Here is a 24,246-nt window from a genome sequence, read left to right as displayed (position 1 = left end):
AGGAGTGGAGTTAGTTGCTCCAAAATATAAAAGTAGCCTATAAATATTCATAAAATCATGTCTACTTTTTACTGTCATTGACTTGCATAAGAATCACTTTCGGCAATTTCGTGAAACTGCCACGGATTTTGAGTTAAGGGGGCCGAGTTCATTTCACAGAATTCTGTGAGATCAGGTTAGGAAAAAGAGCCAATTATCTTCTTGATATCAAAGGAATCAAATATTGGCGATATTTCTGACTATGGTCGATACACGATACTATCGTCTATCGGCACAACCCTATCGTCTATCGGCACAACCCTAGCAGTCACTATTGAGCTCTATTCTATGTCTTACCCACTAGTAAGTCTATAAACAGCTTGCTTTCAAACATCAAAAACTTCCAATCCAATTTAAAACAAACTGAGTCAGAAAACCTGATCCCAATGTTACTCTCTCTAGTCACTCTTACGTAAGGTGCGCGTGCAGGAATTACATGAGCGCGGTGTGACAATAGAAGCACTACTGTAAAGAATTGGTACAATGGCCATGACATCGATATGCCCCATTGTACTGTCATTCGAACCACAGTTTACAAACTGCATTCCAGACAACTCTCCTCGTGAGGCGAGCAGGGTTAGTCACGCTGGAGGAGGACGCTTCACACAATGAAATATGTCCCATATCTGACAGCACGGTCTAGAATTTCTGCTAGTCTAATTGACCTGCATAAGGTTCTCAGTAGGTTAAAACATGCTGTGGTTTTTAATAACGTGTGGGAATCTCAAGAGGAACTACTAGAATGAGCAAGGCCTTATGGTCTTCAGCAATACAGCCAGTTGGACCTGGAATAACCGAACATCTAGCACAATAATCAGTAAGCATAGGTTTAAGACCTATTCATAGAGACGTCAATGCACTCATAGGTGTGTTGCAATTGGGTTGGACTTTAATTACAAATAAACTTTCATATTATAAAACCAATACAATTTATGCATGCTATCAGGATGATTCACTCAAATTACTTTACTTTAATCTCGAGCATGCAACAACAACGTCACTGCACAGCGCTGGTAGATCCAGTGGTTTTGAATTTGCTACAGTATTAATAACGTTGCTGCAAGAAATAGTGAGATGAATTCAAAATCAGCACAGAATCCGTTTGTTAAGTTTGACGTCACGCGGCAGAGCTTCCGGGTCCAAACGCTCTCATCCCACAAGAAAAACAACAAATGGTGTTAATATACACACACAATGTGGTGTATACTACAAAAAAAATTATAATCATAACTGTTGTGTAGACTGTACGTATTTAAATATTTAACTTTTTAATATGTTTGATGTTTAAATATAAAATAAAAAGCGTTCATAAACGGCCGTCGATGAAGTGAAACGAGTTGAGGTTTGGACCCAGAAACGGCGCTCCTTATGTCACGACTTAACAAGCGGATACTCTGGGAACTATTTTAATGATCTGAGCGCATGGCGCAGGTGCACTTAGGGCGTGTACGACTCCACTTTTGCTAGTTTAACGACGGCAAAAACGGTTGGCGCACCAGGCGCATGGTCTCAAAGGGTTGTACCTAGTCTCTTAATGAGACATGGGTGTGTAGGTGTATATTACTAACACGCCCTTTAAATAACACAAAAAATACTGCGCTATTGACGTTAGACCAGGTTTTTGTTGGTCAATGGCGCAGTCATTTTCAGTTCCTCAAAATAGAAACAACAATGCGTCTGAACACACCTGGTTTTCAGACCAGCACACCCATGGGCGAACAGATGGGCCCGAGTGCATTTGCTATTTAAACAACGTGGAGCTGGATGTGAAAATGATAACTGCGTCAGGCTGAAACTAGCAAAAAACACTTACGCCGCGTCTGGCGTCGCATTGCGCCGGGTGTATGATAGGGCCCTCTGTTATAAATAGGGGTGTAACGGTACACATAACGTTGAGTACGTACCCAGGTTTTTGAAATCACGGTTCGGTACAGCAAAAATAAATATATATATTTTTTTTTTAATTAAGTAGTGGTTTACTGAACAAATTGTGTCTGCCCTTAAATGAATTAAATTACAACTAAACATTCTTAAAGATAAAAAAAATATCTCTGCTAATGCTGTAAAGTGTAAACTATATAGGGAGCCCTTACGTGCACATTACTATAATATAACAGAGCCTAAATTCAGTTGCTATTTGTATATATATTGTAATGTATCCTCAACATACCTTGTTGATAGATGTTGATTCAAGTTTATTAAATTAAAGAGCGTCAAAACGGAATTTATCGTTTGAATTTCATGATAAAATAGACAGAATACTTAATATTAGGGGTGTAACGATATTCAAACTGAACCGAAAAACCACGATACACCACCCACGGTACGAACCGCGATAACCTCATGAGGAACCGAGCGCGCCCCGCCCCTGCTGCCACGGCCCAGCTCTCACTTCACCATATGCCACTAAATAATTTGTTCTTCATTGACATTTGATTAAATAGTAATTAGTACACTTTTAACACTTAATAAGAGCTGTATTTTTACTAAATATTATTATAATAATATTATTTACTAAGCATACACTAACTTTTGTCCTCCAAGTGCATGTCACATGACTTCGGTGATCGCTCAAGTGGTGGAAGGACAAAGAGCCAGTTTCCCCATTGAGCCAGGTTGGCAAAATGCTAACTTGGAGTCCCAGCAACATCTTCATTTTCGTAGCTTGTTACGAAATAAAAATCTCTCTCACCTCAGAAAACCGCTTTCCTGGTGGCCGTTACTGTGTTCGTAGTGCACACTCTTTAGTTGCGCGCGCCGTATATAAAGCACAAGAGAAACTACGATCATGCAACGTTGAAATAAAAGTAAAGTACCAATAAATCCCGTAACTGGTTTGACGTGTGTGAGCTGGGAAGGCATGCAGGTGTGATGTTCATTCTGTTCATCAGGAGCAGTTTTCATGGTTCACTAACAGTTCATGAAGTATTGTGTATTTACCATTGGTAATTGTTGTTTCCATAACCACAAAATGCCACTTTATTTTCACTTTATAGTATTAACAAAAAAAACCCTGCTAATTTAAAAATAAACAAAATAACAAAGTAAGGCACTAAAACTATCTAACAGCTGTAACTTATAGGCCTATTTATTAATCAGTATTAGTCATATTCATAAAAAGTATGTTTGTTAAGTAGGCTAAAGTGGGACATTACTTGTGTGTGTCATCAACTTTTATGAAATAAATGTGCTTGTTTTTTTTTTACATTATGGCAAATGGTAAAATGAGTAGATTATAGTCTACAGCGGAGACATTTATTTAATTTGAGTTTACTCAGGTATGCTAACTGCTCTAATGGAAACGTGAAGCCAATGTATAAAGTTAAAAAAGATAAAGTTAATAAGTTCAATTATTGCTGTTGTTATTATTGAGTTCAATTATTGCTGTTGTTATTATTATTAAGTTAAAAGTGAATCTAGTGTTATTATTGCTGGTGCCCTGCCATGAACCCTGACCCCACAGCAAAGCAAACAGAACCGAACCGTGGCATTGGTGTATCGTTACACCCCTACTTAATATGTTCATGTGGGAACTCGGATTGAAGTATGTAAAACAAGCGGACTATTAACTGTTAAAGATTACACACGTGCACCGTACTGGAAGCCCTGTACGATGAAATGACCACTATAACTAGTAGATGGCAGAAGAGGAGCACTTATTGACTTGTTAGTCATTTCTGCTCCCTAATATATGGACAAAAGTAGGAAGTCACAAAGTCTCATGGAAAATAAAAACTTTACAAATTGTGACAGAATTACACAGAGCAAGTAGGGGTGAGCCATATCATACCGTCCACGATAATACCGGTATACATTTTTACATGATAAAAAAAGTGTCATATCGCGATATCAATGATATAGCGACGCAATGACGTATGGCGCATTTACATTCCCTAGCGTGCACAACAACACCTCCTGTATGAAAGTATACACGAAGAGCAGCATGTCAGCCTCCGATGACGATTTAGTACCTAAAAAGAGAGCTACTTTGCTGAGAAATATAATGTAGGGATCCAGTGACTTAGCCATTTTATTGCTAAAAGTCATGGAACGGCGTTAAAAACAAGTTTCTGTGCTCATGAACGTGCAGCGCGATCTCGCCTCTCTGTATGCGAGTGGCGCGTGTGTGTGTGAGTGCGCGCTTCAATAGCCTCGTTTACATGCACACTTATGTCATTCCGATTGAACGATTCTGTGGACGGTTTACATGAGACGTTATCTAAACCAATCTGGTGTTGCTGTAAGAAACACCTTCTTCGGTCAGGCGCAGTTGAAGCAGAAAGTGCCTGGGACAAACGCTGTCAGATGAGATGGCGTAGCCAGGCTATGTCGGTGTCATTATTCCAATATTATCTTCATAACTTGTTACGAAATAAAAAGTTTACCCTTCAGAAAAATTTACTTTCCTCTCGTCAACATTATAACTTATATTTTTATTCCGATTGAGGTGTTTATATGGAGCATTTTCATTCGGTTTGGACTTTTAAATCGATTACAGCGCTCCGTGTAAACGGACCTCAGCGCATTAATATAGAGTGAGGATTCATCTGATTTGGAACTACCTGTGCATTTAACGATTTTATTGCACACCTTCCAGCCAATCAGAATCAAATATTCAGACAGACCATGGCATAAATTACATTAGTAGTTTATTGTTATGGTTTTGTTTGCACTAATAAATGCTGCTGTCTACCAGCTGCAATAACCAATAAAACTTTGTTCCATATATTTTTTTCTATATCGTCATAAATATCATTATCGCGAATATTCTTGAAATATCGTGATATAATTGAGGCTATATCTATACCTAATTGAGGCTATAATTGAGGCTATATCTATACCTAGGAGCAAGTAAAGAGCGCTTTTTTTATAACCACTGAAGCTGTCGGTCAGTTCAGTGTGATAAAGAGATCAATGGTACATTTAATAAGAGTAGAATATTTAAATTTTCCCTATAAAAATTTGGTTATTGCACACTACTCTGGTTAATAAATTTGTTATCTGCGTTTCACTTCAAGCTTAGTTCTTTACTGTCAAATGTCCAATTAACAAGCATGAAATATTATTATTCACTGCACTTAAAAATAGTAATTTTATGATTAAATTAACTAAAAGTACTTAGTGGCACCGGTGCCAGTGCTCTCAAATGTTAGTCTGGAGCCCAGGTGTAAAAGATGAAGCAAAGGATGACAATTTTTGGGTGAACTATCCTTTCAGACACTTTTTAACCAAATTATTTCCATGGCTTTAACAGTCATATGTGATTGAATAGAGACATTTAATTGTCATTCAAATTCAGACTGATTCTCTTAATGAATAATATACTGATTTGTCGACGTTTGTCCAATACATTAAAGAAAAAACAACAGCAATTTGTGCACAAATTACAAAACAATGCGAAAACATCAAGCAATACTTCAGAACAGAGCACAACTAGAAAAATACATTCTTGTTCATTAGAGAAATGTTCAGGTTTTAAAATTCCCTTTTATTTACAAATGTGTCCATGACTGTGGGAGACCTGTACAAGGACTCATCAACTACTATTTGATGGCATTGCTTCACCAAATAATTGTATGTTAAAGCTAAACAATACAAGAAGGAACTGTAAGTCGTCATGTCATATGATTACCTTCCTGGCGAGGCTGTCAAAGCGACCTCCACAGGCCTTGCACGTGTGTTCTGGAGCAGGGGGAGATGGGTAACTGCTGAAGCCAGAGTTTGTGAAGGCCTGATGATGTGTGCTACTTCTGGTGTCCTCCACAGTGGAATCATCCAGACAGAGCCAGCCGCAGCAGCTGGCCCACATGCTCCACACCTACTGCAAGAGGAAGATGCTTCAATTACAAGTAATCACACCATAAATCGAATCTGCTCAGTCTTCAAATACAATCAAACCACCTTAATCCTAGAAGACAAAGGATGTACTTTTTCAAAAAGTAGATTGGTCTTCTCAAATCAATACCCTTGGAAGTGAATTAGCAGCATGGAAAAGTTCTTCCAGTGTCGGCTCTCAGCTGGAGTCATTTGGCTGAAGAAATAGGACTTCCATCATTTATTCAAAGGCTGTGTGCAGTCTACACCACAGGAGCTGTGCAATACTCCTACTAGGATGACACTGTATCCCTCTCTCTCTCTCACACACACACACACACACTACCCATCTCACTCAGCTGTCTGATCCATTATCACTACCATGGTTATGCCTCTCATGGTTTGGTGTTGAATCAACTGATAAGATCAAAAAAGGACTTGGGTAACTCCCTCCAAACACCACTGTCCGGAGGCATCTTACCATAACCTTCAATAATGTTATTCCAGTACGAAGATTTGCTGGCATAAGTCTTGACTAAGAGTCACATGCAGCAAAAACAAAACAAAAAAAAACCGATTGAAATTAAAAACCTGTATGACCAGAATTAACACAACAATGTAGTTAGTCAACATTAAAACAAAACTGACACCGCTTCTTTTCTTAAAGGGTACCGAACCCCCCAAAAAACTTTTTTTAGTTAATGATCTGTAACACTGGGGCTTTATTAATGCTGTTCATTGATTCGAGTAAATGTTTTGACATTTGAGTATAAAGTGTTTTAATTCTATAAAATATGGTGTAAAACCGCCAAAGTGCTGCCCTCTTAAGGTTGAACGGTGGCTACTGCAGTTAAATTTTCTTATTGGACGTTGTGGTACATCGTGGCGTAGGATGGCACCTCCAACGGCTCACTATCCGCGCCCCTGGCACGAGCTCACCACGCCCTCAGAAATGTTTCCCCCAATCACACGATGAGAACGGCTTCACTCCAGTATGAACTCTCATGTTACATGAAGTAGAAACATTATGAATGAACTCACTTGACACTTGCTTTAACATTATAAATGAAGAAAATACGGTTAAATAATGCAGTTGCCAGTACACGTCAGGCTTTTCTTGCGATATTATTGCCGCCCGTCATGTGTACAGATAATTTTCATTCATGAGACGCGCTTTCAAACCCTGACACGCAAGTGGTTGCCATGGTAACAAACAACAATACCGTAACGTGCTGGCATATATAAGGCGTTTCTCAATGTCAAGGAAGGATCCTCGGAAGCCAGAATTCCGAGGATGCTACGTCATCGACGTCCGTCGAAGGGCTGTTCCAATGTCGAGGATCCTCGGAATATCAACCAAGGTCTGAGTCCTTCGTTCGAAAAATATGCCATATACAGGAAAGGATGCATACGAGTAGACTTCGCGCACTTCGCGCTCTCAAATCACCCACAATCCTATGCGCGCAGCTTTGCTATCTTGTTCAAAAAATACAAAATATCGGACGTTGGCGGAGTCGGAGCGCTAACGGGGCAATATTTACGTCACCAAACATTTGTTATAACCATAGTAAATATAAGTAAAGTTTAACGTTTAAATGCCAGTATAAATGACTACCGTATTGATATCATACAAATTACGTTATTGATGGCTAACAGACCTTTTCACTGATGTAATGACGCAATGACGTGCACTTGCTAGCCTGTTCCATTTACCTGTTCTCCGAATGCTAAAGAGGAGCCTCGCCTAGCCTCTGAAGGAAGTGACTTGGAAGGACCAGTCCTGCAGAGGAAGTATCCTTGACATTGAGAAACACCTATAGTCTAACTTTTATTTGAGGAAATTTGTTTATAAAAGGCTATTAGGTTTGAACTTATTGGTCCTGCGCTGCTTAGATTCAGTTAATTTGAATGAAAATACATTGTATGTGTCAGATGTAGTTTTAGTGGCATTCAGTGAAAGGATTTGACTGTTCTTTGCTAGCATCGTCGGCATCGGGAGTTAACGCAGTTTGAGCCAGCAGCTCGCATTGATAAGGCTCTGGGTCTGTGTCTACAGACCTTTCACCCTCCTCCACTTCAGGTGAAGGTGGGGGAGAATGACCGCTCTGTTGCAAAGCTACTGGCGTCACTCCAGTCATTCTCCATCTTTGCAACTCCCTGAGTCAGACAGCTGTCAATCAACTGCGGGTCTCAGATGCACGCTCTCCGCTCAGTCCCGCCCTTGGTTCATTCCCTATGTCTCCGCCCACTTTTCAGCATTTTTCAAATATTGCCAGTGGGTGGAGTTAAGTGCTGAGCTGGGGTTTAGTTACCCCTTAAGGATTAAATAATTCATCTTCAAAAAATAAATGTTTGTCTTTGCAATCTTTCATCAAAACTATACATTTCTCTATCATGTAAATTACTTGATATTTTGCTCTAGAGGGCGACCGATTGATGGGTTTTATCCGATTAATCGGCACCGATAGCTGATTGGTGGAACAATCGGTTATCTGCAAAAATCCATATGATAGTTTCTCCGGGTTGCATCCGTTGCTGGAGCAGCTGATAAGGGCCCGCTGGCATTATACAGAATGAGAGCGGCATCTAGAGATGGAATAACCGACTCCTCGTGGAGTTTGTTTTGACACGTGAGGCTGTGCGCTGCACGGAGAGAGCTGAAACATCAGATGCACATTTAAAAAACACAGCGGAAAGATATGTATACAGTACATGTTGACATATCACTATAAAGTCATTCATTTGTTGACAAGATGTTGCACTCAAGTGGTTAAAACAATGTGACAAACACACACGCAAGCCCAACCCAAATGTTTAATGCCACAATTGTTACCATCTATTTGCATTCGTTTATATCCAGCTGGTCACTTTTATGCATTCATTAGCTGGCAAAGTTGCATATTTAAAGCTAGTGATGTGAGAAAGCAAACTGTATTGTCATGCAGCCGATTTCAGTTCTTTTTCAATGTTACTGAAATACATATTTTGTTATTTTGATTCGATAATCATCAAGTGTTCTAAAATACAAGCAAATAAAATGAGACTATACATGTAATATATACATTTATGTAATGTCAGTGCTTTGGCCTTTGTGTAGATATTTAAAGATGGCCATCTTTACGCATGACTGGATTTATATGAAATGGTAACACTTTATAGTAATTTGTAATATTAATTAAGGTTAATAAATGCTGTGGAAGTATTGTTCGTTGTTAATTTCAACATTTACTAATATATTTTTTAATTGAGTTTTAATTTGTATTTGATCTGTTAACCTTAGTTAATGCACTATGACCTAACATGAATGATAAAGGTACAATTGTGTTGCTCAAATATTAATACATGCTGTAAAAATGTATAGTTTTCACGTGACGTCACACGCTTATAGAGCCCACCTGGAGGACAAAACAAGGCTAGGCTGTTGCCCGCCAGTCATTTATACCAGGTTTGTAGTCAGTGTTAATGTAGTAGTTCAGCACTGTTTTACTGTAAGTATGATGTTTGTTTTTTTATCCAGTATCGATTTTAAAGTACGACCCAACCTAGTTATCGGTAAAAGCCACTATCAGTCGACCTCTATTTAAACTGCTATTCTTTATACATGCCTCCGATGGATGTACAAAGGTCACATTTTTACCAAATAAAAAGGTTCAAAAATGGGTCTCAAAAACAAGATCACGACTTTGTATTCCATTCAAATGTCTTAAAGGAATAGTTCACCCTAAATGTTCCACATCCCAGTCAAAGTCTCTGTGTTTTCGTGATCAAACACAGAATGTTCTCTGTTCACAAGCCAATCACTATGAATATTAGGGGTGCACCGATCCGACTTTTTCAGTCCCGATACCGATACCGATGCCTGGGCTTTGTGTATCTGTCGATACCCGATACCGATCCGATATATTGTTGAATTAATAATAAACTGTATATCTTCCACCTTATACCTTCCTTGAAGAGACTAAAGGCACCAGACTTTACTAACTAAACATAACTAAGACAAAATAACAGATGTATGTAAGGTGTTGAATTCTTATTTATTTAAAAAACAATTGTGCATTCAAATCTAAAATAGAATGTAATCTAACTTCTTTAAATAAATAAAATGTAGCAGTGGAAACAAAAAACAGTGTAGGCCTATTGGTCAAACATACAATAGTAATCTGACAGTTACCAAACATTTTTTACACTACAGATAATTGTTTTGGTATATAATCATATCAATATTAAAAAGTAGCATTACAAATTAACAAATAGTCTAATTTTCTGCCATATGCAATTTATTAAAAATTTTCAGCTAGCTAATAACAACTTTGTTCTGGTTTCACCTCACTCCAGATTAAATGATTGTAGGCTAGGCCTATTTATTTTACTACACATTGTCAACAGAAATAAGATGAAATACTGTTGATAATTAAAAATAATTCTTACTACCCACTCTTGCTAAATTGGGTAAGCACACTTGTGTTCTCATTTCAGTTGCGTTCTGAGTAAATTAATAAACTGAGTTCATGAGTTCAGTGTTGGACGGATCAGTTGTTCTGGCCAGTCGTTAAAATGATTCGGTTCAAAGGAGTCATTAGGTCACGAATCGGACATTAGCAGACGCGTTGTGTGCGAATCCCGTCTGTTAGAACATCGCGAAAGATGTCAACACACAGAAAACACTTCATAACTGGATATAATTTGTCTCCCGCTTATTGAAAGTATGCTTTATGTCAGCTGGTCAGAGAAGAGTCAATGTTTTTTGAGCGCAATTCACACCCAGTGATAATTCAAGGACAAAATTGTCCGAATGTGTCACGTGCAACATGGTTTCGGTCTTCCGAGCTTTTGATTTGGATTAATATGTGAAATATGAGAGCGAACACTGATTATTTTGAAGACCCAGAGAGCGCGCGCGGGGGAGGAGCTCTCAGATCGGTCTCTCTGTCACTCAGTCACAAGCGCAGCATCTGTTCTACATCACTCGTAAATCACAATAACTCATCAAATTAGGCTTTGGCCGTCAAAAAAATGTCAATGCAGGAAAGACCCTGACTTTGCAGTAATACCCTCGAAACAGCGACGAACTAGTTGGCGTGGCAAGCGTGAAATATCTCCTCCACACAGCCGACTCTCTGGCTCGCTCCCTTCTAGCAAGCGACACACGTGAAGCTGACGAATGACGTAGGTTCTGCTGCGACGGAAAAAAACACCTGGATCGGCTTGTGGATCTGTTCATTTTTCCGATCCCCGATCCAGCTATTTTGTCAGTATCGCGGCCGATATCCGATCCTAATATCGGATCGGTGCACCCCTAATGAATATAATCCAACCGTTCTTTGTCCTTGTTGAATGTATAATGGGTTGTGCATGCCGTTTCATCTTTACGTGGGTGGACAGTTGTAAAGACGACAACTTGTTTAAATGAAGTCTTTGGTCTACAAAGACCACTGACCTAAATACAGACAACTTCACAGCAAAACTCACAAAAGTCAAGAATCATGGAGGTGTAGGGCTGTAACGATTTGCCCAAAAATAAAAACCTCGATTAATTGAACATTTTACCTCGATTACGAATAATGAACGATTATTTTGCTTTTTTTTTTTTTTTTTTTTGCCCTCACAAGGTTTTTGAGTAAGTTCACTGATAAGGTTTGTACTGTAAATATGTTCTACATATTTATATATAGAACAGGTGGATTTTTTTTCTAATGAAAAAGTGCATTTCTTTGTGATTTTAAATTACTTGAAGGAAACGGTTCACTTTCAGCAGTTATTGTCTATGGGGCAGATTTCTGCTTGTTGTACATCAGATACAGATACATTAGCACAGTAGGCCTACATTACATTTATCTGAATGCATTAATGACAGAGAGATTGTGTGTGTGAATTACTCATACTGTCTCTATTCATTATGAAGCTGTGGTTTGTACTTCAAAAGGTATTAAAATGTATGACTATAACGGTTGAGTTTCTAAGTTACTTTACTTTAGTCACAGGACAGCGTTGAGACTGCGTTTCTGCGCGCGATCTTCGCGTGATGTGCGAGCTTCTGTCTGAGTGTTCGTTTGTCACAATATATCAGGCATTAGTTCAACATAATACACATCTGATGGCCGAAACTCGCTTTAATGTTCAAACTGGCAGGGCTTAAACCACATACAAATGACAAAGCTTTGTGAGGACCGGTGAAAGAGGTCTGCCTTCAGGGCGCGCGTGTTGTCAGAGCCGCGACACGGCTCGGCTCTCTGTGTCACAGAAAAAAGCTGAGCACTGAACGGATACGTTTTCCGTATTGTTGTTTTTGAATACCGGTAGTGCACAATCGCTATAAATGTTGAAACTGGCAAGCCTTTAAACGCATGTACTTGACAAACTTTATGAGCACGAAAGTGAAAGCGATCTGGCTTCAGGGCTTGCGCGCGCCGTCTCTGTGTGTGTGTGTGTGTGTGCGCAAAAGAACGGCAATTAACTGACCTGTATAAACTGTGTAAAACATGCAGTTCCTATAGTGATTCTGGGCATCTATAAACACAGATAACTGCTCCTGCATCTCTCTGTGTGCCTTCAAACTGCACTTGATGTGACTGACGGCTGACGGGGCGGAGTCACGTGAAAACCGAAATAACCGACATGGGAAAAATACGTCGGTTAGAGGTTCTGAATGTCGGTTTCGGTTATTTTTCGATTAATCGTACAGCCCTATGGAGGTGACAATCAGTGTTGGGGAAAGTTACTTTGAAAAGTAATGCATTACAATATTGCGTTACTCCCTTAAAAAGTAACTAATTGAGTTACTTAGTTACTTTTTAAGAAAAGTAATGCGTTACGTTACTTTTGCGTTACTTTTTCTCACCTGGGCTGGGCTTGTTTTTGTTTATAACAAAAAAAAAAGTTATATTTTTGTGCAACGGTAAAGACCTCTTCATACCAAAATATAAATAATAAGCCCCAGGCAGAGGTAAAAATGCAAACTCACGCATGAACAGTAGAGGGCGCAGCTCTTCTGCCATTCTGGATAATAGTAGAAGAGGATGCAGGAGAAAAAAGTTACCAATAAAAACCAAAAAATCTAATAATTTTCATCATCAAAGGTCAGCAGCAAGACATTGGTAAATTACATATAAAGGTAGATTATGCATAAAAATAGTTGTTTTATTTAACATTTAATCATTGGAGGTTTGCATAGTACTCTGATTTTGCATTTGACTGATTTTATATTAATGTGAAAAAGTAACTAGCATTACTTTTTTGAAAAAGTAACTCAGATATTTTTTGTAAATTTGAAAAGTAATGCGTTACTTTACTAGTTACTTGGAAAAAGTAATATTATTACGTAACTCAAGTTCCTTGTAATGCGTTACCCCCAACACTGGTGACAATAAAAGAAAGCCAACCGAGATGTCGAATAACAAGGAAGTCGAGTCACCCAGCAGGACGGGCCGTAGTCCCCTATGGTGCTCTATTCACGGCCTACAGTGGTAACCTCTGCGATTACACACAGACACGGTCATGGTGACCAACCCAGATTCTCCTGCTGGCACTGAAGGAAATGGCAATTGAGGTTGATTTCTGCCTCAAAAAGCAACGGAGACCAAAGAAAGATCCTGTTACTCAAATCCTGAAAAAGCGATTCTGATCAGCCTGAGGATGGTGATAGAATCTCCACACTAGTCAAGTGGGGCAAAAACAACACTTTGCTTAAGCTCATATATGCTCAAGAGACTTGTGACCTTCATGACCTTGACACAAAATCATGAGGGTCTACATTAAGGTTCCAAGATATGAGGCTTTTATGATTTAATTGTTACAACAGCAAATTGGCTTCATGCATGATGGTTAGACTTACTGACTTTGGTTTGGCGGACAAAGGTTGTTGTAAATAATAATGATTATTTTAAAATAAATAAACAATTAGATGGATTATGAGCTAGGGATGCTTATTAAGGATGCACCAAAATGAAAATTGTCTTTAATGCTGTAAACTATTCAGTGAGATCTCAGTTGGTGCTCTAGAGCGCTTAGGCTAATTTTCTCCCAAGGAGCACATGTGATCCTAATTAGAAAAATTTAGGAGGGCATAAAGAACTTTAGTTTTTTTTTTTTTATAAACGGATACAAGGAGACATTTACAAGCAAACTTTTTATAACCTTAAACTTGATAAAACTTTTTAAAGACCTGCAGGGACCTACGTTTTATTCGCACACATAATCCCTAACACATTTTACAGTTCGCACACATATTTTTAGTAGCAAATGCAAGTGAAATGCTCGCACTGTCGAGCCTTGCATTAACTATAATATTAAGGGTTAAAATAAATAACAGCATTCAAAATCAATTGCTATTCATCAAATCAGTCCTATACAAACTTTTAAATTGCACATAAGGCAAATTTAATATCAATCTTTTAATTAAATTATATAAATATGTCTCTACTCCAGTTTGTTGTAGAAATATAAATGGTGCCTGTCACAACTTGTTTTCATGAGGATTATTCAAATGTGTTTTCCAGTGAGCTACCAAAATGCATCACCGGCCTATCTTAAATAGTGAAATAACATTCCTTTCTTGATGTGCGTTATTCACATTCTTGACTTGTTATTTGAAGGAAAAATACAATCGTGGAAATTTTGAATATGCTGAATTGTCTGCAGTGAAGTTCTGCTAATGCACGGACTTGGCTTCCGTGCATGTGTTAGTGATGCGCGGTTTGCAGTTATATCCACCGATCGTGATTCGTGCGGGCCATGTAATCAAAAATAACATTGTAATTAATTGCGGGTGGATGAGAGATAAATCATTGTGTTTGTTTGACATTTTGCGAGCCCCGTGGGCGAATCATTCCGGTTGCCGTTTTTCCACATTCCTCACATGTACTGACGGGGGAGCCGGAGCTCATTATAATATTCAAAACTGTCATCCAATCATAGCAGTGGGCATTTACTTCCAAGTCCTCAATGCGGCACGCCCATAAAAACAGAAGCTAGGCTCAAAACCAGGGCAGAAAATAGCCTATTACTTACTCATTGTGATGTTTTGGAATGTAAAAACCACGCAAACATCATAAGTTGACCTCAGACAACAGTATGTAAAAATTAAAATTACCCCTTTAAGATTTTACCAGGTAAAAGATGATTGATTAAAATAGATAATAGTCAATGTAATATTGCCAACCCAGCCCTGATATACTATATTCAAGCATTTTTTTTGAGTTTGTCAATGAACCTAACCACAATAACATCAGTGTTTCGGTGCGCCACAGAATCAACACCGGCCGCCACACATTGCGTGTCGTCATTCATTAACCTTTTAACTCTATTTAAAACACGCAGCGTGTTTTTTTCATTTCCTTTCCCCGCTCTCCCTCCATCTCTCACTCATGCGTCTTTCTCGCTCTCTCTCTCAAACCTGCTTTTGATATTAAAGTCTAAGCTTTTAAAATTTAATACGAAATGCAAACAATAAATAGCGTTTTGGCGCTAATGTGTAAGAGTTAAAGCCAGAGGCGTTGAAAAACAGAGTTGCGACCTGCTCTCATATCCCGGCGCGCGGGCGGGGTCACATGGTTTATGGAGCGCTCAATAGTTATAAACAAACCCGCGCTGTCAATACATTTGAATGGCTTAAGCTGCGGATACACAACAGTTTCACTGTACAGGTGTTTGCAGCAGGTTTTGGTATAGTACAGCATAGTGTGCATTGATTATTACGTCAACCACATTTACAGGATCATTTTATTATGGAGAGTGATGATAGACCCAACATTGTTACATTAATGTCAATGTTTTTCTTGTATTTAGCCCTCATTGCTTACTAATTGTTCACATCATACTCATTGGTGGTCAAATGTGACCATAGACCTTAACTATTTTTCAATTAAATAGCCTATATGTTCTATATTTTAGTTTAATAATATTTATTGAATATTTTAAGGATTTCTTTTGGTAATAAATAGGCCTACTATTTGTGCAATAATTGTGGTCCATTAATGACCACTTAAAATATTTTGTATTATTTATATTACAATTAGTGTAGTAATTAAGGTTAAAATAGAGAATTCCAATGCAAAGAGGCCTGTATGGCTCTTTAATAAATATACAGTACTAATAAATAATATGTAGGCTATCTAGTTGCTCAAAGTATTGCAGATCATATCTTCTTACTTATTTTTAGGTTTTGCATTTGAATAAATATTTATACATGATCAAACACTAGATTTCTTTAAATGTGAAATTTTAAAAAGTTAATAACTTACATCTTAATATTTTGAATAATACTTATATAAGCACACAAAAGTGAATATTATTTGAATGCGAGCAAATATAATTTAAGAAAAGTTTAAAATAGTTAAACTTATTTTTCCTTATATGTAAAGTAGGCTATATAAATATGAATTGATACTGAATCAAGATTGAAATCGATATTTGTGGCAATCACTGAACCCATCCCCTCCACCCGCCCACTCGCCCGCCACCACAAATTGGTTTCTAATCTGTGGGAAACACTGAACATCATACACAAGCAATACAAACTTAATTCTAAAACACAGGCTAGGAGTTTAAGCGCCTTACAGATTCCGTCCACTTTTAAACAGGAAACCAAAACTTACATCCATGTTGAAGAAGAAAAAAATCCCCAAAACCAAACAAACTATTTCGCATTACTTGGTGTCAGCAAACATGGCAGCATGTGCAAAGTTCAAAACAACAAATGCTCTCACAGTCCCCACTGACCAGCTGACTGGACATTGTTACTGCTGGGCTGTCATAAAATACCCCAGCCCCCCTTTAACCCCTCAGCCCATAGTGTCAGTACAGCCAAACACTCCCTAGTAACAGACCAACAATAGCTGCACTGTGGCTAGACAACACACACACACACTGAGACAAATCGCTCAACAGCAGGAGGACACTTGCAATGCCTGGGGTTACTGGTGACGGGTCATATGGTTAAAGGCAGAGTGGAATTATAAATGACATATTAGGTTTGACCGCCACCAAGAAAGGATTTGAAGTATGGAAAGGATAGGAATATCTTGAAATTATTGGTTATTATAGGTCTATACAAACCGGTGTAGATGTTACACACTTCAAGAGCTGGAGTGTCCAGTGGGAATTGTGTTAATGCATCCTTTGTGTTCGCCTTTAAATAGACACTTAAATATAAAGTGCTAGAACGTTGAATCTGGGTTTAGCTCTTTATTTGAACAAGGGTTTAATAGTCGGCATCCGAGACCCACCCCATAAGTAACTAACCTGCAAATAACCAGGGATTTGCTAGCACTGTTGCAGAAAGTAAAGCAAACAAGCTTTGCATATTCTGAGAGAAATACCAGTGCAGAGATGCACCAGTCGACTGGCCGTAAATTGGATCCGGTCAGCTTTTCGTTTTATTTTATCTCTATTCCGGACTTGTGTATAAACTGCATTGCAGTAATTTCCCAAAATGTCATTTGTGTGGAAATATTCCAAAGTCTGTAAACAGGACGTTAACCCAGGCGGGACATGCTGAAGATGCAAAGATGACAGCAGACGCGCCAGCAGATTCTGAACAAGTCACAACAAGCTTGCGATGCTTGAGATATTGGGAGAAAAATATAAATGGTAACACTTTACAACAAGGTTTTATTGGGTAAATTTGGCCAGGATGCCGGGGTTACACCCCTACTCTTTAATCAAAGGACATCCTGGGATTTTTAATGACCACAGAGAGTCAGGACCTCGGTTTACCGTCTCATCCAAAGGACAATGCTTGTTACAGTATAGCGTCCCCCTCACTATACTGGGGTGTTATGCTGCGTTCACACCAAACGCAAATAGAGCGTCTGGCGCGAGTGATTGCAATGTGATTTCAATGTCCCGCGGCGCGGAAGGCGCGTTTCGCGTGGCGCGAAGGACGCGAATCCGCCTCATTCGCGCGTCCAGTTCGCGCAAATGACGCGAATTGGACACGAATTGAGCGTCTTGCGCGATACGCGAGTTACACGCGAATGGTGCTTTTGTGCATTCACGCGTTTGAAGTGAATTCGCGTCTGAAAAATTGAAAAATTTTAACTTTGACGTCAATTCGCGCCATGTTAACCAATCAGGAGCCTGCTCGCTGCGGTCACGTGGTAAAGTGACGTGATGAGAAACCCTGCATAATTTAAAAATACAAGTTTTGTGTCAGAAAATGTAGTTTTAAGACTTTTTCAGGTGATAATGTAGTTGTTTAAAGCTCAAATCTATGGTTTATTTATAGAGAGCACCTATTTAAAAAAAATTATCTTGTGTTTTTGGAGTTGTGAGATCCAGGCGCTCAGTGCTCATTAACCCCGGCGAGAGCAGCCTTTCCTCGGCCAGTCCTTCTGCCGTCTGCCACTGGCTCTGATGTCCTGTAGTGGTTCGTCTTGTGTAGATCTAACGGCCGATCTTTGCTTTCGTGAATCTATAATTTGTTGTCTGCCAAATCGTTTTGACTGAGGGCAAAGAGAAGTTTCATAACTTTATATTTTAAAGATATTTAAATATACATGCAGTGAAGATAATGTAGGAGTCGCCTGGACCACATTTATGTGGCTATTAATGCTTAATATATATTTTTTATGAAAATGAAAAGAGGCAGAGTGGTGTTTTATGACATATTTCTCCTGGAGTGCCTTGAACGCGCGTCAATTTCGCTTCCAACGCTCGATTTCTACGCACGTCCAATTCGCCGCGGACGCGCGAATGCATTCAAAATGTTTGCGCGTGAAACTAGACGCGGTAGACACGATTTTGACGCTCTATTCGCGTTTGGTGTGAACGCAGCATTAGGACCCACACAGACCACAGGGTGAGCGCCCCCTGCTGGCCTCACTAACACCTCTACCAGCAGCAACCTAGTTTTCCCAGTTGGTCTCCCATCCAGGTACTGGCCAGGCTCAGCCCTGCTTAGCTTCAGTGGGAAACCAGTCTTGGGCTACAGGGTGATATGGCTGCTGGCCAAATATTTTAATTGATTAAGTGAATATTTGAATGAAATGTAATTTAGCCAATATTAAACAAGGAGTTGATCTGCTGTAAAGTGTAACAACAAATATCGCCAGGCTGCTGGCACACTCTGAATTTGTTATATAATACATAATGTGTACATAAGATGAGTGTTTATATATTATGTATATTATTCATTTTAACAGTGTTGTTCTATAAAACCATATGATTACTTGCTTTTGATCATTTATTGGAACCAAACATTATTGCCTCATTGATATTGAATATGCTTTAAGTCATTTTAAAGGAGTAGGTCTTTGAAGAGGTCTTTTTTTTTACCACAAAAATGTCAGATTACTCGATTAATCGTCAAAGTATTTGACCGATTACTCGATTACCAAAATAATCGTTAGTGACAGCCCTAATGAATAGCACTTTTAATTAGGGCTGCAACAACTAAACGATAATAAAAATCATCGACAATGATTCTCATTATCGATTAGTCGGGTCTGCCCTCAGTGCACGGAAAACTTCCACCAGTCGCACCAAATTACAGCCCTGATTAACGCATTTCTATGGACAAAATGCATCTGAAAATAGTGGAGGAAACTCCATAGAGTGAGCTGATGCAGGAAAGGTACGTGATCCAAGCTGATAATCCATTCTTTATTTTAAGCTTCAAGCTAATGCATTAGCGTTTAACATACCCTGTCATGCGCTTTGACAGATGCGTGTGCGTCCTCAGCGCAAAACGTTCATTTTACAGGTTATATCCTCATCTCTAAATGCTACTAATTCACAGTATTTCTGTGCATTTCCATTTTACATGAACGCCGTTCTGCTTCAAACTTCACTGAACGAGCGCATCAAACAGACAGAACGCAGGCGAGAGCGAGACGATAAATATCCAGCGCAAAAACATTCATTTCACACAGCTGAAATATCTGCTGTTGGACACTATTTAGGTTTAAAAGTCAAAAAGTTATTAAAAAGTATTTTATGAGAGTAGAAACTGTAAAGAGATAACAGCGTGTGATTGAATACAAATGGATGACGTTTCTACAGGATAAAGAAATTAGTCACAGGTAGTGTGTGTGTGTGTGTGTGTGAGTGAGTGAGTGAGTGAGTGAGTGAGTGAGTGAGTGAGTGAGTGAGTGAGTGAGTGAGTGAGTGAGTGAGTGAGTGAGTGAGTGAGTGAGTGAGTGAGTGAGTGAGTGAGTGAGTGAGTGAGTGTGTGTGTGTGTGTGTGTGTGTGTGTGTTCCTGCAGAACATTCCTCTAATCTGCTAACACAGAGCTTGTATTTTTCTTTAATATCATTTTAATGTAGGGATTTAAACTGTCCTTTTTGCTAAGTAACTTTTTTGCACATAATGTATAGCACAAACATACCCTTATGAAAATGAACTATGGTTTTATTCAAGTAAAACCATGTTGTTGTTTTTTTGGCGTATTGATTATAACCACAAAAATACAATTTAGTTAAACAATGGATTTGAAGCAGCAATTTGTGGTTACCGTGGAAATAATAACCCTTTATTATTTACTTATTTTTTGCTTTATATGTTGTAATATACATTAACATCCACATACTGCAATTGCACTGCACTTTACTTTACGTCCCTATTGTTACTGCGTAACAACCTGTAATAAACCTTGCACATTATACTTCTTTATATATACATATTATATATTTTATGTTAACCACTTATTTTTAAGTCTACAGTTTATCTCACTTATCATCCACATATTTTTTATATTTTTATTTTTATCTTATTTCCTATTTTTATCTTTTACTTGATTTATTTATAATTCTACTTATGTTAATACTTTTTATTCTAACTTTATTCTATTTCTATTTAATTTCTTGTAACTGTTATTTGCACTGTCCATGGAGCGGACCTGTTTACATTTCACTGCCAGTTGTATATTGTGTATATAACTGTGTATGTGACAAATAAAACTCTTGAATCTTGAATCTTGAATCTTAAAACCATGGTTAATATGTGTGTTTTCATATCGCTCAGCTGACACGTTTGTTTGAGGGACAGCATTGGGGCAGGATGTGGAAAACTGTGTTTTGTCAATACAAAAAAAAGAAAGTGGGTCGTTTATCTGATTAATTTGAAAAATAATTCCAACTAATCGATCATCAAAATAATCGTTAGTTGCGGACCTACTTCTAATGTAATGTTTAATAATGTCATTGTACTGTTTTCAGGATAAAACGGCATCAGTAAAAGTTGAGTTACTGCTTCATACCTTGAAAATGAGTCAGTGACCTGGATTATATATCCCTGAACGTCACAGTATACAAGCCACTGACATCTATAAAGAGAAAAAGAGCACAGGGACACATTGATGAGTAACATTTACTGCATTTGATGGCACACCTTCTCCTTTTACGCAAAAAGCAAAGGCAATGTGTTGAACGTAAGGATCTGGATCACACCTTCCTCTCTGTTTGCAAATCAACCTCGCAACTTAAAGCTCACACACACACACAATGACTTGGCAACCTCAAACATCCGTGTGTCAGATCACTAAAGCTTCCTCTTTAAAACAGGAAAACTTTTGTTCACCAAGACCAAATGGTGCCCCAGAAAAAGTATAAGGCGCATAGAAGTTCACAGTAAATACAGTATTTGAATCGTGTAGTATTTAAACCCTTACTCAAAGTGTGTATTATAAGGGTGACTAGAGTCAAAAGTTTGTAGACAAAATTTGAAGTAGGCTTGAAAAAGCCTAGCCAGAAAGTTTGCAGACAGACAGACAGACAGACAGACAGACAGACAGACAGACAGACAGACAGATAGATAGATAGATAGATAGATAGATAGATAGATAGATAGATAGATAGATAGATAGATAGATAGATAGATAGATAGATAGATAGATAGATAGATAGATAGATAGATTCAGTAGACTCAGTAAGTTAGATCAGCCCACTCAACAATCCCTTAAAGTGTAGTGTCAGGATTATAGTTCACACATTATAGTCACTACAACAAACTTTCACCAAGTCACAGTATTATCATATTAGTATAGTATCATAACTCACTTTTCACTTTCATATTTGAAGAGAGTTAGGTTATCATGCGACACGTTCACAAGCGGTCACGAACAACACAAAACAAGACTAAAGAGTTTAATGGCGAAAAGTTCAGTGAAGAAGTTGATATTAAAGCGTTCAAAACATTCAATAGATATGCTAGTGTGAGTAAAAGTAAAAGAGAGCAGAGTTCGTTTCGTATCTGACGTTACGCTCTTTATTCAGACGAGAAGACGTTATTAAACTTACCTCAAATGAAACGAAGGCGCTCGAAAACCGCAGCCGCAGATGTTAAAAACTCTGTCCGGATCAATAGTCCTTAACAAACAAATGAAGACATTGGGGAAAGACTTTCAGCTTTTCATTTTGTGCTCGATTTTGGACAAGCTCACACACTTTCGGTGTTTCGAATTACGAGAAGTTCGTTAGTGACGCTCAGGTTTAGTGAGGTAGAGTCGTTCACAGTTGCGCGAGCACGTCGTCTTCTTTCAAAACACGAGAACGCGCACGTCGTTTGACGCACCCATTATTTTTTACAGTCTATGAATGAGCCACTGACCATTAAATAAAAATTGTAAAAAAGTCTGTATAATATGATTTTTGTTGTTTTTGTGAATTGTTGTTTTTCATAAAACAGTTTTTGTTGTTTGAAAAAAAAGTTTTTAAAAACCAACAAAAAGAAACCCCCTAAAACAACAAATAAAATAAATACGCAAATAAATAAACAAATAGTCCACAAAACGTAACATAGACTAATAAATAAACAAGACAAATAAATACAACGAATGTTGCTCCAAGAAAATACCAAGCTACATTCAAAAATGAATACACGGTTAAAAGGAAAAAAGTAAAGTTCAGTTTAGCATTTCCTTTTACATTTTTTAACAGTTTCCCCCAACATTTATTTATTTATCTCCTCGCACATTTAATGATTAATATGTTTATTTATGCAGCAATATGCGGACTTATGTATTTATGTAGAATTTTATTTATTTATTTTTGCAGGTTACGTCCTCCATATCTCTAGGGGGCATATGACGGTTCAAAAAGCGAATTATTAATTTTTCTTTATTCGAGCACTAAAACTAACGTAATAAATATACGAATTGGTACCTGACCAACAATCAGAAACGCTACCTACCGGTTAAGCAGCAATGACTGTGATTGGTCCATCCTGGCCAGCGCTGAGGAAAACAACACACATCACATGACCACACCTCTGCAGCGGTCTGGACCTGTACATTCATGTATACCTGGACAAACTTTAATATCAGTTTAATTTTAAACATTGTACCCAACCAACTGGCTCCATCTTAAATGCCTTATCATCTTCCAGGAAGTTATATAAAAGCACAGGAAGTATTAGCAATGAATTTGACTCATTTAGTCCTGTTTTTGTTAAATAATCAACTTATAATTTAGCATGAAGTGTTTGAAAATTTCTGAAAGGCTTTGCTTTCATACTGCTTAAATACAAAACCAAACCAATTGTAGAAATTGTTCATTTTCTGCGATCATCTGAACCATTTCATCGTGATAAAATATAGCTCAAATTAGGTAGAAGGCAGCGACCTCTGCTGAAATCAAATATATGTGCAACCCTCGCGTCTCTTTACATATTATTTTAACCTGAAGCCTATACTAGACTCCATCAACTTACCACACATAAGCCATTTATATATATTTTTTCAAACCACATTTTATAATCTGGACTAAGAATTAATAATAAACAAGCGTGTATATTTTCTCAAGGGCTTTGTGATCCATATTGGCCATAGGCAATGTTGTACATCCATCTGGACAGGTAAAGAAAAGCATCAAAACATGTTAACCCCAAATTCCAATAATATAAAAAAAGTAGACATTGTATTTTGCAGAATTGCCATTTTCATAATGTCAAATAATTTTGAATTATAATGACAAAAAACCTAATTAAACCTTATATTTCAAATACAAATATTTACACATTTAGGCATAATTTGCAATACAGAATTTAACTTAAGTAAAAATGTATTCGAGATGGGCTATTTGAGTCAGGGCAGACGCCATTTTGGATTGTACTCCGCTGTGACGCTACTAGATCACGTCGTTTTCAAATCTATCACAACTTTCAAAATGTGTGGTGTTTTTGTCAAAAGAGTAGTTTTAAAAATATGTTTTGTCAGCTGACAAATTCGCATACAAAGCTATATACATTTAACACCATTTCTACCCCTCACAGCGTTGTTTACATTCCCGTCACACATTAAATATGGCGCGACCCTGACCAAGTAGAAGAACGTTTCCAAATTGTAATCAATCCTACAACGAACTTAGTTTTATTTTATATTTCACCATAAAGAAAAAAGTTTCTCAAGTGAGAATCACCCAATAAAGAGCATTGTTTCCCCATGTCCTCTTTGTACTTAG

General features: G+C 38.0%; 1 protein-coding gene across 2 annotated transcripts in view; it reads right to left on the bottom strand.

Moving 5' to 3' along the window:
• Positions 1-22,312, bottom strand: part of rffl (ring finger and FYVE-like domain containing E3 ubiquitin protein ligase) — a 28,311-nt gene extending 5,999 nt beyond the window's left edge. Inside the window, exons 1-3 of one of the 2 annotated variants that reach the window (XM_079824489.1) lie at positions 22,087-22,312; positions 21,048-21,113; positions 5,672-5,860 (exon numbers count right to left, since the gene is read on the bottom strand). In XM_079824489.1, the coding sequence (XP_079680615.1) occupies positions 5,672-5,848 (177 nt within the window). In that variant the 5' untranslated portion in view covers positions 5,849-5,860; positions 21,048-21,113; positions 22,087-22,312. The remainder of the gene's footprint in view (positions 1-5,671; positions 5,861-21,047; positions 21,114-22,086) is intronic. The other variant, XM_079824490.1, reaches the window with a different exon arrangement.
• Between the last annotated feature and the right edge of the window lie 1,934 nt (positions 22,313-24,246).

The sequence above is a fragment of the Gobio gobio genome (assembly GCF_949357685.1).
Source record: "Gobio gobio genome assembly, chromosome: 8".
NCBI lineage: Eukaryota > Metazoa > Chordata > Actinopteri > Cypriniformes > Gobionidae > Gobio > Gobio gobio.
Note: the sequence above shows the minus strand (reverse complement) of the source record. Positions and strands in the feature narration are given on the sequence as shown.